Here is a 15,346-nt window from a genome sequence, read left to right as displayed (position 1 = left end):
GGGTTTATAATCAGCTGTAGGCAGAGTTATATTTAGTAAACTCGCTGCCTTCTTAATCACAGTGTGGTAAGGCACCACATCCTTAGATGGAGCATTCGATACAGAAGCCAACTCCCATTCAGGTGACAGTTCAAGACCACTGGCTTCACCTAACTCAAAGGGATCCTCAGAATCCTGTAATTCTCCTTCCTCAGTGTCAGAATACCCATACTTTTCCTCTTCCAAAAGTCTCTGGGCCTTCCTCCGAGACCTTTCTTTCACAATCGAAGTTAAAGGATTCGGAATCGACTCCGACGGGGTCGCTGCCGGCGTCGAGCCCGACGTCGGACGAGGCTTCTCGACACGAGGTCGGACAGAATCCTGCCTCGGAGTCACGGGTATCGGCGTCGATGGGATCGGCGTCGATGGAGCCGGCGTCGTGCGCTTCGGCGTCGACGACACCGGTGGTGTCGGAAAATGCCAATGCGGCGGTAGAGCCGGCATAAAAGGCATGAAGGGTGCAGGGGCATAAGCCTGCGGAACCCCTAGATTAAAGGCCATAGGACCCGTGGGACCAACAGGTGCACCAGACGGGAACATTGCCCTTGAATATACACCATACATGGCGTTCAGGAACTGGGAAGGATCCTGACCTGGAGTCGGAAACTCAGGATACGGACCTCTCGGATGTTCCCGGGGAGGCGGAGTCGATACGACGTCGACCTCTTCTTCGGGCGCCGGAGCCGGAGTCGATGAACCATCGGGTGCCGGAACTTCGGCTCCACCATCCCCCTGCTCCTCACCTTCATCCTCCTGACCAGAAGGATTTGATGGAATCGGAGATTGGACCTGTTCCTGAGGCTCGGGTGAAACTGGATGCACAGCCTCTTCATGTTCCGACTCCGAAACCTCCACTTCTTTACACACGAGCTTGATCTGGGACTTTGGTTTCGAGCTAGAGTCCTTCCCAGAGTGATGACGTGACTCATGGGACTTCCTTCTGTGTTTCTTCTTCGAAGACTTCGAAGCGTGTGCTGACGATGACTCCGAGTGTGACCTCGAACGAGATCTCGACCTCGACCTCGACCGACGAGATCGAGATTTTGACGACTTCTTAGCTTTTTTGCTCTTGAGTTTCGCCATAAGGAGCTTTGTCTCCCTCTCTCTTAAGGCTTTTGGAGTCATCTTCTTACAGCAGGAACAGTCCTCGACATCGTGGTCCGAGCTCAAACACCATACACAGCATTCGTGGGGGTCGGTGATTGACATGGTCTTGCCACATTCACCGCAGGCTTTAAATCCCGTCTTCTTCGATGACATCTCGAAGAAAATGTAAGAAAGACACAAATACGAAGAAATAGTAACAAAGTTACTGGAAGCTACTACACGATCCCTGAAAACCGTTAGCGTCGACGACGCGGAAAAAAGGGAACTGATGTCATCACGCCGGCGTGGGCCTGTTATAGGCGCCGGTGACGTCAGCGAGGTCGCGTGCGATGCCGTGCCTCTGTGACGTCCGGTTCCACGTCGGCGCGAAGCTACAAAAAGAATTTCCGAATGTTGCTGACGCAAGGGGATATTCACAAGGTGAGGAATCCACACGGCAGATGTATCTATCAGAAATGTAGTTTTTCTGATAATTGCGCATAAACAATGTTTGGAATTTGTGTTTCAGCAAAAATGTTTAAAATGTGCACATCACCAAGTAAAGTGTTCTAATTTGTTTTGATCCAATAAAAAAAAAAAGAACATAGAATTACAAAAAGGCGTCTTTATAACTAGTGAAATAGATTTTAAATGTTTAAACAGTTCACTTATTAGCAATTCAAGTCTTAGAAAGAAAGCCTGACATCTTACAGCCTTTCATTTAATATGCTTTGCACAGTTCAATTGTCACAGTTCACTTTACAAAATCCTCGAACTTTTTTTTTTTTTTTTTTTGAAAACCTTTATTTATAAACAGGGTGCACACAGCTATTCAACCGAACATCCCGGAGGCACGGCAGCAGGATTAGAGACCAGGACTGTTTCAGTACACACAAATCTTGCACAGGATGAATGAGGTTAATTTAAAAGTTTTAAAACAGGATATTGACCGTTAGAAGGAACGAATTTCAATATAATAACAAAAAAGAGCAGAAAACGAGAAAGAAAGGAGGGATCAGTCACAGAATCTAGATCATAGAAAACAATCGGGCGTGTGAGGAAGCAAACACAACACATCTATCGGCATCTTTGAGACGGGCAGTCAGCAGACACATGCAATCAAACCCTAAGCACACCCGGCTATTGCCCGTACACGGGGAGGGATAACGAAGAACACTTATAAGCGAAGCCCACGGTCCAACGTCAAGAATTCAAAATCAGATAATTTACTGTACCGATCCCAGAACCCAAAAAGAGAGAAAAGAAACAGACTATCCAGTTAAACCAATGAAGAAAAAAGAGGCCATAGAAACAAGAAACGGAAAAAACAATAATACCCCATCCTCCCCCCACCCTGCACCTCTGCAGATGGCCATGGCCTACCCCCCTAGCAGCGTGCCTGTCGCCCAGTGTCAAAAAACCCGAAATATAGCAAGAAAAGGGAAATATATAACGATAGAAAAAGGAAAAAAGAAGAAAATGAAAAAAGACGGAGGAGGAGAAAAATCACAATCACAATTGCCCTCGGTCCCCTTACCCCCCCCTGTGACGCACAGCCCCAGTCCTAAGCCTAGCGATTCTATAAGCAAGTTATTTAAAATAAAACCCAGGGAAGGCGTCCGACACCGCCCCACCACAACAAAATGGCGGATCCCCCGATCTTCATGCACCCCTAAAGTCGAGATCTACAGCAGTCTCACCCTTGACCCCTTCGAATGTTCACAGTGAGTACAGCCAACTGCACCAGCACGTATCCCGGAAAAGTCCCAGCCAGTCTGTGAACCTGCATAAGGAGTCCGATCAAGAACCGCAGTCCGTCACGATCCACAGCCGCCATGACACCAGCCGTCTTCCAGCCAAAATACGACCATGTCGATCTCAAACTCTGGGCAAAGTCAAAACAATCGAGGAACGTTCGCAGCATCCGCCGGGTCGCATTAGCCGTAGACTCAGGAGAAGAGAAAACCAGAAACACGTTTGTGGACGGATGCGCCGATTATGGCGGGCGTCTCTCCGGGACAATAGGTTCACCAGCACGTTGTGTTCCAGGCGACAATCGCGAGGTTGCGACATGAAGGGAGTCTCGATTCGTAGGTGCCGGGAATAGCGTAGACAAAACAGCCAGCTTAGGGGCATCAGGCAGGTCAGGGTCCTTGCGCGATCGGGCAGTTTCGATGGCATCCGCGATCGTCTTCTGGAGGGTAGAGACCATGAAGGATCGTAGCTCCTTAATGGCGGCCATCAAGGTCCTCAAAGACGGCTCTTTATTACCCCGCACCGCCTCCACACAGTCAGCTCCAGACATGTGAATTCAGAGCACCCGATTCTCCCGGGGGACCGAAGTGCGGGTCGGGCAGGCGGGGAGTGAAGGCTCACCTCAGAGCAGTGACGGGGCCTCTCGGTCGGCAGCACCAACCCGGCGGGCCGGCCAACCTCCGGGAAGGGAACCCCCGACCTCTCAGCCACCTTTAGGATACGCACACCCCGCAGTGTGTAGAGGACCTCAGGCACCTCACCAACATAGGGCTGGGAAATCCTCCAGGTTAATCGTCCGGACCGCGTCTGGGGTATCCAGCCGCCTCTATTGCACCGCAACCCGGCTGGGTCATTAAGCGAGGTCCCGGCTTACAGGCGACTCCAGGCCAAGATCTTTCACATGACACAACTCCGCCAATCAGGGTGGGAAAGTTCTCGGGACCACACCGCCAGTGTCAGCAAAGATTACCCCGCACGGGGGTGAGGCGCGAAAGCAGGATATATTTCAGGATATTCAAGCAATAGGCGGAGGTCATCGGAGCCGAGGGCTTATGCGGCCATCTTCGTTCGTCGCTAGGCTCCTCCCCCCAAATCCTCAAACTTTAGTCACAGAAAGAAAAATAAATGTAGGAAGACAAACTGACTTTTTACCTCCGTCTCTCAAAGCGGAGCAAATGTGAAAAGATCAGATTTAAAGGCATATTTATTGCTCATTCACTTAGTGAGCAAGCAGACCACCTGTTGTCATCTTGCCAGAATGGGCGAATAGCCCCTAAAAATAGCTTCTCCTGATTAAATCTTGCTCCACATTGCAAGTAGGCGAGTGGATTTTTCAAGCCCTGTAATCTTGACCCTCGTCAGCAGTGGCATCGAAGGTGCTGTAGTCAGAGCAATGTAAGTATCCTTCACTGATGATGTGCCACTCGTAGATGGAATCGTCATAGTCAACGGGATCATCGATGGGGCCTTTATAGACGGTGGTAGCGTCGACTTGATCTTAGTTGATGACGCAACTTTCCTTGAGGAGAGCATGTATGGAGGATGTTGTCGTTTTAGCCATTGATGGTCTCGACGATGAGAAAGTTGTAACATCGTCGTTGTCGATCTTGCTATTGATTTTGGCTTCGACTAGGCCTTGTCGCCGATGGGTCTGAGGAGGGGGCATGAGAGTGATCTCTATCCCAGTTAGAAGGCCTAGATGGCGCAGATAAGGCGATCTACGAGGAGAGTTGTTTTTGCTTCTCCTTTTTCTCAGAGTCCTTAGCCTGATGCGAAGTCTTCAGGGATTTCCTGCTCTACTCAGGAGTCCCTTCATGGGACCTTGCTCTCTTGTGAGACCTAGAAGAGGTGTTGCTGTCTTCCTCAGAAGATGTTATCTGAGTTTTGCCTTTTTGAAGCCAAAAGAGCAGCCTCCCTTCCCTGTCCTTCAATGTTTTTGAGGAGAAAGAGGGACAAATCTTGCACTCTTACCTTGTGCTGGGGGCAGATTCAGTAACGGCATTCCTTGTGTGGGTCATCAACATGTACCCTTTTCTTCCCACAGGTCTTACAAGGACAGAATAGGCCTTTTCTGTCAGACATTGTAGTAGTAGAAAAAGCGTTCAATATCTTTCTTGAATAAATGAGAGCAGAGCTCAGAGAGACTCCCTTCACACACAATGTGCAGTGAAAAACTGAAGGAATCAGCCTCTTTTGGGAGTGTTCTAGAGGATGCTAGCACCTGATTGGCCATAGTTCAAGTTTGGTCCTTTTTAAAAAAGGACATAATAGGCGAATAAACTGATGGCCTAATGCCATTATAGCCTATGATGCTTATACATACTGCTTTACTATGGTACCGAGGGAATCCCACTTCGACAAATGAGGAATGGTTCAAGCATGTAAATCTATGACTGATCAAATACTGGATAATACTGTTTTGCTGTAATTTGTGGATGGGCTAAAGGGGCCCTTGTTGGGGCATGAATAGGAAGTTGGTTTTGCAGTGATCGACCTGGTGACGTACTGTTTTGCGTGGGGGTAGTCAAAGTGGTCTGAACAAACTTGAGCACCTACCTAAATCAAACCAAATGAAGTACCTATCTGATGAGATGGTAGCCCTTTCTATGTGGTAGCTGTAAATCCTCCTAATTAATGGTCCCAGAGGGCTGGTATGGAGTGACAATGTTGTGAGTGCGTGTAAACTGTCAGCAGCATCTTGGCTTGTCCTTCTGCTTTGGTTGGATGCGACCCCTTTTCTTCGGAAGTTGTAGGGTATGTGAGGAGCCAGATATGCTCTATAATCTACTGGAGTATTTCTGCTAGAGATATGGCACTTGTGCTGTTGGAAGCTATGGGTCTGAAATCACTCCTGAAATAAGCGCATACATGTACCTCTGGACTCCCGTAAATGCATTTGTCTCTTGTCCTAGAGTGATTTTGACTTGGCTTTGCTCTTGCCATCCTTGTTAGCCTGAAGAATAGTCACCTATATGGCAGATGCGCAAGGCCCCGTCATCAAAGGTCATGTCTACAATGAACACAATTTTGAACTTTAGAGCAGAAAGTGGTGCATCTGACTCATCTATGTCACTCAGGGACCACTGCTTCCACCAGCAGCATAAAACCTGTAACTGCTACATTCATTGATCCAAAAATCATTGCAACCAACACTACTTCTTAGAGAATGGCCTGTTCTTTCTTTCTGTTTTCCCCTGGATTCACAGCTTTGGTGAAGATGGCTTTAGTTGTGTTTGCTCCGAAGGCGGTGGCTGAGGTAGTTGAACAAGAACAAAGAACCTTGCAAAAGAGCCAGTCATCATGCAGTGATGAGTGTTGATAAGGTCAGTATGAAGTTTGAGCATTGGAATATCTTTGTATTGTGATTCATCCTAAAACTGGTCTGAGTAGCGGTTATAGTGTAAGCATCCATATTCCTAGTTGGTATTCTCTTTGCCCTGGCAATAGAAGTGACAGAATTGCTTACCCTGGGAAACCTCCTTGTCGTCATGACCTAGATCCCGACCTATATCACCATCATCGTTAGTCTTCCTATTCCTAAACTTTAAGTTGAAATTGTCTAGATCTCCTAACAATTCCAAACTGACCGTCATCCAGGGAATTCTCCTCTGTGTCCTGTTGACAACATCCACAATGGATCTTGGCTTTATAAGGAGCTTTAGAATGTATGTCTGACCTGATGTTGCAACTTCTTTGTGGCCTGCAAGAGTACTCTGCAGAAAACATTATAAGGTGGTCAACTGATGCGATCTTATGGACCACTCATTATCTATGTTTTCACAGATTTCTTACCTACAAGGCGAGCATTTTGAATGGACTCATTCCTGAAATGTGTGCTTACTGCACCTCACCTAGCCGCCTTTTAATGCCACATCAAGGCCATTTAGGGTTTTGAAAAAACATTTCTGCATATCTTGCAGTCTTTTTGATTAATGTTTTGGATAAAAGCAGTACACTAACTACATGTGGCGATTCCTGAGAGAAAACATGCTTCTTCCCATAGGACCTGAACAAAAGCTTCTTTGCAGTCTTCCATGCCACAAAAACACACAAACATTGAACTGGGTCAAGCCTTACGGATAGAGAGCTTAAAATAGAAGGAGCTAGAAAGAATGAAGTAATCCAGTGGAAGAACACGATCAGAGAGGAAAATCCTGGCAAAAAATAACCTAAGAGGGCAGATCTGTGAGGGACCTCCTTCCGCCAACCATGTGTAGTACAGCACTGTGGGATGGTGGCATCTAGGGAGAGTGGAGTTCAAAACACTTTCAGCTCATTGACAGGAGTTTGACTTTTTTCCAATGCGATACTTTACTACAATAGTGACAATGTATAAAACCTTTCAGGCAGCGTTTAGTCTCATGAAGCTATTATAAAGCTAAAGTGAGACTTCCAGCTCGACGAGGATGGGTTCAAGCATGTAAGTCTATAAAAGACCCAATGGTTAAGTGCAGTAGTTTTGAAGCTCAACAAATAAGTTGTTCTTTATCCTGGTACATTGTGATTGGGCTTGAAGATTATTTTCTTCTTTCATTAAAATACATTAAAATTAATATGTTTACACTGGGAAAGACTTACACAAAACATTACTGGTAAATAAACACAGATAGAGGCATTGTTGCACACATATCTAAAGCAACATACACCAAACAGGAGATGGAAAACTATCAAGTGGAGAAAGAGACAACAAAAGAAGAGGTAAAGAGGAGAACAGTTAACTGGGAGAGTGAAAAGTACAGAAATTCCTGAAATGTTCAGGAAATGTAAAGAAATGAGGACACCAAATGTATATTATGGGTGTCATGATAACCCAAATCAGTAAGATAACAAATGGAATAAGATAGCAGTTATAGGTGGGCCAACCGTTATTACCAGAGAATCAACATACAAAAATACTAAGGGAGATGGGACACTGGAGAGGCCCAGCACACAGTTAGAAAGGGTGATGAATGAACAGCAGTAATAAGTAACAATATCTCAAAATGGATGGACCAAAATCGAAAAACAGTTGCCACATATATGATATATAAAAAATTTAATTATTCTTGTATCCTCAAAAATATCAATTTGTTGGAGGCCATGCATATTAGTTCTGATAGCCAATAACTCCTTTTGCGATAAATTCAGAGTTCTTCAGGGGCAGAGAATAAAACTTTACCAACAGCACATGCGGTGGAGATCCATGCACACCACAGAGAAGTGATTCTCTACCCCTACCCTTTCGATACATTGTGCAGGATTGTTAACCTTTCTGAAGACTGCAAATTTTAGCCACCCCGATCCCAAACGATTGAAGTTAGGAAATTATCTAAAGGTAGCTCTGGTGAAAAGACTTTTTGATTAAGAGGCGGACATAGGGGCTAATTTGGGGACAGATTAAGATAAACATTTTCCTGAGTATGATCAGAATATAGAAGACCTGGATTTGGAGACTTACACCCTAGGCTAAGTGTGGATTAAGTCACAAGCTCTTGTGAGAGCTTCACATTCCACTATCCATCAGAGCTCTGTACTGCTTGAACACTACTGGATTTGGAGCGGCTATTTCTCACCAGAATCTTGGTTCAGGGCGTGGAAGGTTCTGGTTTATACTATATATACCTGCAGATTCCTCACCTTTTGAATATTCCCAGGCGTCAGATTCAAAGCGGAAACATTTCAATAGCTTTCCACACCGGTAGGGGCGCTGGCTCCACTTCTGCGCTAGAAGCGACACATTAATGGAGTCCCAAAGCCCCCCCACAGCAGCCAGACATCAGTTTCCCATCCAGTTTTCACATAGCTTTGAGATGAACAAAATGAGAATTACATCAGTTGAGTTAGGAGCAGTAGACTTGCTAGTATTGAGACCTTATTAAAATAGTTGGCTTAGTAACAACCCATGAAAAGGAGAAGAGGGCAGGCGATGAGGAATCTGCGGGTAGATGCAGTATCTACCTGCAGACAAAGTATCCGGGAGTACCAGAATGATTGTCCCCCGAGATGAGTAACCTTGTCTTCTGATGGATGCTTCTACCTACAGATTTCTCACCTTTTGAACACATTCTCAAAGCAGTACCTAACAAGGAGGTGGGTGAAGGGCTGGTTAAACTAAAAGGTCCTGAAGGTTAGAGCGAGTGAAGTGACATTTACTTCACACTTCGGTATCCAAGCAGCAAAAATTTGCAAATGGGTAAAAGCATAGCATATTTTGATGCACAAGATAATCCACCTAGTCAGTGTTCTCTTGTGCACTGCCTTGGCCTTCATCTTGCCTGCGTAGTCAATAAACATCTGGAAATCCACTCTCGGCTCCTTAGTTCTGTCGACATAGGCTGACCACAGGCCTAGTGTCTAGTCTACGAAGCCTCTCTTCCTCTTTTATAGGATGTGCAGGAGGAAAGAAGGCTGTCAAGGTGCAGGAAAGCAGTCCTGGTTGTGAGAATAAAATTGTCAGGAAAGAAAAGCCATGAAAGGGAGCTTGATGCCAAGTGCCTGCGACTCACAAACACGCATAGTTAACATGATTGCTACAAGACAAATGGTCTTAAAGGTAACCAATCCCATCTAGCAAACGTTAAGAGGTTCAAAGGGGGATTACATAAAAGCGTGAAAATAAGGTTGAGGTCCCACTGAGGCATTATGAAAGGAGGAGGGAGCAATTTGTTGGTGAAGCTGTTCAGAAACCTAACTATTGATGACTTTAAGAGAGCCGGCTTGTCCGGGAGACATAAAAAAGCTGACAAAGCCAGCAATTACCTCTTAACCATGCCCACTGCAAACACTTGTTGTGCCAACGAGATGACACAGTGCAAAATATCAGATAAGTGGGTCTGGAGAGAGTCTACAAAATTATCTGTACTCCACTTGACAAACTTGATCCAACTCTCCATGGAAGGTGAGGAATCTGCTGGTTAAAGTATTCATCAGAAACAAGAATCAGGACCATTTGAATAACTTCTTCTGGAATGAGATCTTAAATATATCCAATCCATAAGATGATGTAAATAGCCACAACGCATAGTATTTACTTGAGGGAAACTAAAGTGTTTGGTCTGATCAGACAGTTTGACCTAGTCATCTTAAGTCTCTTCGTCCTTTATGGAGACTCATGATACTGTGCACTGAGCTTCACCAAAGATCATAACCTAGAATTAAACCTATGAGTAGTAGTCAATTTACTTACTTGTTATCACCATCACTTTTGAGAAGATTGCTTTACTGCCACCATCTGTCTGAAAAACACAATAAAAGATCATTGAAATATCACTACAGCCGTATTTAAATGTAAGATAAGGTTGATTTAGGAAAAGGAATTCCAGAAGAAACTATAGACAAAAATGACAAGCCCCCTATATCAGAAGTGCAGATAAACAGTTATATAAACATCTTTTATATAGAGCAACCTGCTTAACACACAAAATTGAGTTAATAACATCACAATGCTTCATTGATTGATCATACCATACACCTAAAATAGCAGTGAAAGTGCTGACCTAATCACAATATCATGCATGATGAACAAGTTACTTACCTTTGGTAACAAGGTTTCTGGTGGATTACCCTATCTAACCACAAACTCCTCCCCGTTAGAATATTCCCTAGGCATCAGACAAGTTACTTACTGTCAGAACCGTCTATCACTTCTGTGTCGACGCCGACTGCGTTAGAAGTGATGTCACGTGTCTTCAGAAGCCCCAACTTGGTGTATTGACATCAGTTGTTTTGTGATTATACCTGTGCCAAAAACGTGGAGCCACTTTAAAGAACAAGTTACTTATCTTTGAAAATGCCTTGTCTCGTATAGACTATCTAGCTGCAGATTCATTACCTTAGAATTATCCCTAGGCGTCAGACAGGATCCGGAAATGTATTCATTAACAGTAACCCTGAGCGCTGGTACTGTTCCATTCTCAGTCTGTCCTGGTGAGGTATACCCTTTTCACTCTTCTTTTTGGTCTCCCTTCGAGTAGAACCATAAAGAAACAAGCATTTGCAATGCAATAGGTCTCGCATTTGCCCGAGTGTGAGCTATTGCATTGTAAATTACAATGTCTTTTATTTATGTGTTTTGAAAACCTGCAAGTGGTGTGTAAACTTGTACTTTGTGCGTATCGTCATTGTATACAAAAAGCAGGGCTGGCAGTGACTGCGCTCCTTTTACTGCCACCATTCCTTCTCGTAAGCAAGGACTATAAGTATTTTTGCACCGCTTGCAGGTTTTCAAAACACATAATTAAAAGGCATTGTCCTTTACAATGCCAATAGCTCAAACTCTCGTATATGCAAGACATACTGCATTGAAAATGCTTGTTTTACAGAGTTACGAAGGAACTTTCTAATACTGTTAAACAATAAGCTGCAAACATCCAGGTTCTAAGAATCGGTTACTATCCAGTAACAAATTACCCGCTCAGTTTTGGTTATGTCTGCTAAGGCTATTGAGAAATGGACTGAACCGCCCTTTTCTGAAAAATGGTTCAGGTGCCCATGTGCACACGATCATGAAGAGGAATTGTTTGCATTAGCTTCCTTTTATCCTCATCTTCCATAGGTTATGTTTTATCATGTCTCATCCAGTCATGCAGTGTTATGCAAAGCCATCATGCATGTAGCAATGCCTTTAAAGAAACATCTTCCAAAGCAGCTGAACAAAAAGCTGGACACCTCCCTTCCAGGGTCACAGAAGCAAAGTTAAACTTGTTGCATGCCCACGCCCAGCTATGTGTGAAACACTTCCAGAGGCACCGCTCTATTGTTAAGAAATCCGCAAGTTATTAATTAGAACCAGTAACCCCAGAGGCACCACTGTATAAAATAACTCATGGGGTGAAGCCCTGCGTCATCTCACAGATGGGGCCTTGATTCAGAGCCTGGTCTGCAACTGTCCAGTGCCGCAGGCTAACAACACCAGGCAAAGGCCACGCCGCTGCCAGGAGCAGTAAGGTCCCAGGGAAAACAATGAGGTAAGATGAACCAAAGCCAGCAACGTAGCCCGCAGTGGCTTTGGCTGCTATTTAATGGATCCAAGATATAAATTATGCAAGGTATAATCTTATAAGGATGCCTAATGCTCTTTGATCCTGGATACTTCTCGCACTGCTGCATATAGACTGAAGGTTACCCGAGGCTTGCTGAGGGTAGAAGGTTTTATCAGGCGGTCTACACAGCTGCCTCCACCGCTTCCTCTCATTGTAGACGCTGCAGTGCACACACACTTCTGGGGAGTTCTCTTGTTTGTGATGGAAGCTGAAACCTTAGCAGCCAGTTCGGCAAGCCCCCACTGCAAGGCTCAGTTTCTGCAGACGCTGCAGTTAGTGTGGATGCTGTACAATCCACCTAGTCAGCTGCCTTGAAGCTTTGCTCCTCGCCCCTCCCTGTCACTCCTAGCACTTGAGAAAAAAAGGTGCAGCCTGCATAGTTAAAGCGGGCGCTGCGACAACAATAAAAAACATTGATTAGTTAAGTTGGGCAAACTCACGTTATTTATAACTGCAAGTTTTAACACAAACACCTTTGTTTTGTTGAAGTCTTCCCCGATGTTTTAATTAAGTGATGCAAATTCACATTATAATTGCAAGCTTCACCATGAACATTCTTGTTTTGTTGTAGTAGTAGTCCCCAAATTAACAAATGAACATGTATAGCTTAAGAAAACTGTACTCGGCCGGTGCTCCTGATTGAGAAAAGGAAGTGATGTATCAGGAGCACCAGCCAATGAGGAGCCACCAAAAAAGACAGACAGCAGAAATAAACCAATTATTAACCCCTTCGACGCTCATGACGAGCTCAGCTCGTCATGGAGTTGCCATTCATTTCAATGGAAATTACATGGGAAGGATGGAAAAGGCCTTAGCATCCAGAGCAGGAGGCAAGATTACACCCCTAACACAGATTACAGCAGGTCTTGCAGACAAAGCACACAAACTATAGCTTGACCTAAAAAGGAAAGAAGTATTTAGGGAATATGTGGAGGGAAAGAGAAGAAGACAAAAAATCTGAGGAAAACCTTTCTTTTAACTTTCCTCCTTTTATATGGGTTAAGTGTCCTGACGTATCACTGTAGGCAAAATATGCAGTTTGCCAATTCTCTAGATGTGGCCTGTAGTTTTAAAACCCTCTCTCGTCAGACACCACGTGTACATTTCCCGTGGGATTGCCCCTTCTCCCTCCCTCTCGGTTCCTGTTTCGGTCACTCATCCTGGTCATTGGGCTTCCTCCAGGGTTAACCAACACTCCTCGGTTCCCACCTGCACGTCCCAGTCCAGGCTGGAGGTCATCATCGGTGATCTCTGGCAGTCAGACATCAATGCCGCGCTCTCCTTCCCAAAAATGATGCCTCCGATCCCCCTTCCACACTGCTCCACGCTGCGCTGACCATCCTCTCCTGGTTGTCGGGGTCCTTGTCCTTGCCCCCTTCCGGCCTTTTGACTTCCTTCTTCTGTCCCGCTGGGGCCTCTAATTGGATGGCGTTTCTCTTTGCACCCGCCTGTTTAAAGACTTTTCTTAAATTAGTGTTCCTTACATCAACAGTACGATTGTGTCCTTTTCCTTTCACTGGTTGCCAAGAATTCCCGGCGAGAAGACGTCCTAAGAAAGAGATGAGAATCCTCACATGCAGTCAAGAGGTTTTGCCTCTTTTTGGGTCCAGTCAATGTAGTCGCTTCTTTTCCATAGAGGGATGTGGCGGAGAGTAAAAATTAGGCAGAGTGATGGATTGATGTAGGAAACTGGGCTTTTGTTTCTGTACCTCGCTCCGCTCCACTTTCTGCATGGTATTGGTGCAAATTTGACTGAAAATGTACTGGGTTGCTGCTAACCAGGTCCCTAGTACCAGTGTGCTTTCCCTAAACTGTACATTGTTCCACAATTGGCACCCCTTTAGGATCCCTGGAAGTCCCTAGTAAGTGGTTCCTCTGGTACCTAGGGCATTGGAACTAAAGTGGGTCCCTAAGGGCTGCAGCACGAATTGTGTCACCCTAAGGGGCCCCCTCACCAAGCTCATGTAAACTGTCATTGCAGCCTGCATGTCTTGGTGAAGAGAAAAATGGAGTCAACATTGCACACCCCCCTGTGTCTCAAAATCAACCGATGAGTGCACTCGCTGCTATGAATGGCCCCATTTCACTAGTACGATCACTGCATAAATACTGACACCAAGATACAGGACATATCGCTAAAATCTCCCCTTTTATAAGGCAGGAGGAGAGACTTCTAGTACCGTTGGGTATCCCGCTGAGAAAGGTGACTCTCCAGGTTCCCGTGAGGCCTTTGTACAAAAGTTATGAAGCTCGTTAAAGACTAGACCTTGATCTGGGGAGTCTGGTTGCAGCCTGCCTGACCTTAAAATGGTGGCCGCCGCATACTATCAGACCTAGCCTATGCAGGCAGTGTACCGCAAACCTGCTTCTCAATCTGCTCCCTCTCAAGGCCTCAACTCATCTCTAAAATGGTAGCAATCTGGAAAGGCAATAGAAAGAGGACTGGACAATAGAAACTAACAAGGGCCTACAGCTATTTCGATGAGCTTAGATCACTAAGCCGGCGGCCATCTTGGAATGACTCAATAGAACAACAACAAAAGGAAATGTGGACTGCGAAATAACATGGAATAGTACTTTTTCGATACGCCCCAACCAATTGTTATGTAAATAAACAACTTCTACTCCCTAGGAGGACAGACAGGAAAAACAGCAAACCTGTAAACATCTGGAGACAGGTAGTGGTCTAGAGGATACATCAAAGTGAGGTCACACCTGCAGGAACTCCCCGGGGAATTATTTACCACCATCAGTAAATATGGCCGTAAGCAATTTAAAATCAACAGGCATCAACTCTTACGTCATAGAGTCCCCCTTTAATCTAACCAAAGGCATTATTGTAAATGACTTGATATTTCTCCCCAGAAAAACAGCTAAATGGCGCACAGTCTTTACGAAAATGCTCAACATAAAAAATATAAGCAATATCCCTCATGGTACCAAATTATCGAACATTCCATCACTAAGACTAAGAGCGGTACTATGCATAACCGTTTACAAGAACGGTATTGTGCTTATACAAGCGGCAAACTACGAGTTAGAAAAGTTCGACAACCTGTTTTTAACCTTAAATAAATGTGTAGATAGCACAAGTTCTCAACAACACCAGACCACACAAGCTATCACCCTATCCACCACCAACACTGTCACCACAGACGTCATATTACCTAGAGACCCTCAAAAACCACATCCTACAATGCTGTCAGGAGACTCAACTTTGACAGGAGGCACAGTGAACGGGAGTGCTGCAGAGATAGGAGAAGAGTCTCTACTATACACTGAGACCGCCCGACGCCCTTACTTCGGGAAAAATCAACGCCTCTCCCTCAGGATTTGATTACTCCCACTCATTGTTCAGGCTTTGATAGGCTTGCGTCTGGACTACGCGAACGCCCTTTATCTTGGCCTTCCCAAATATCTTTTGGCTCGTCTGCAGATCATGCAGA

At 45.1% G+C, this 15,346-nt stretch overlaps 1 protein-coding gene across 2 annotated transcripts in view; it reads right to left on the bottom strand.

Moving 5' to 3' along the window:
• Positions 1-15,346, bottom strand: part of PDS5B (PDS5 cohesin associated factor B) — a 772,752-nt gene that overhangs the window by 450,725 nt on the left and 306,681 nt on the right. For both annotated transcript variants that reach the window (XM_078657163.1, XM_078657161.1), the window contains exon 15: positions 10,046-10,094. In XM_078657163.1, the coding sequence (XP_078513289.1) occupies positions 10,046-10,094 (49 nt within the window). The remainder of the gene's footprint in view (positions 1-10,045; positions 10,095-15,346) is intronic.

This window comes from Lissotriton helveticus, chromosome 8 (assembly GCF_964261635.1).
Source record: "Lissotriton helveticus chromosome 8, aLisHel1.1, whole genome shotgun sequence".
Classification (NCBI taxonomy): domain Eukaryota; kingdom Metazoa; phylum Chordata; class Amphibia; order Caudata; family Salamandridae; genus Lissotriton; species Lissotriton helveticus.
This window is presented reverse-complemented; position numbering and strand designations above follow the sequence as displayed.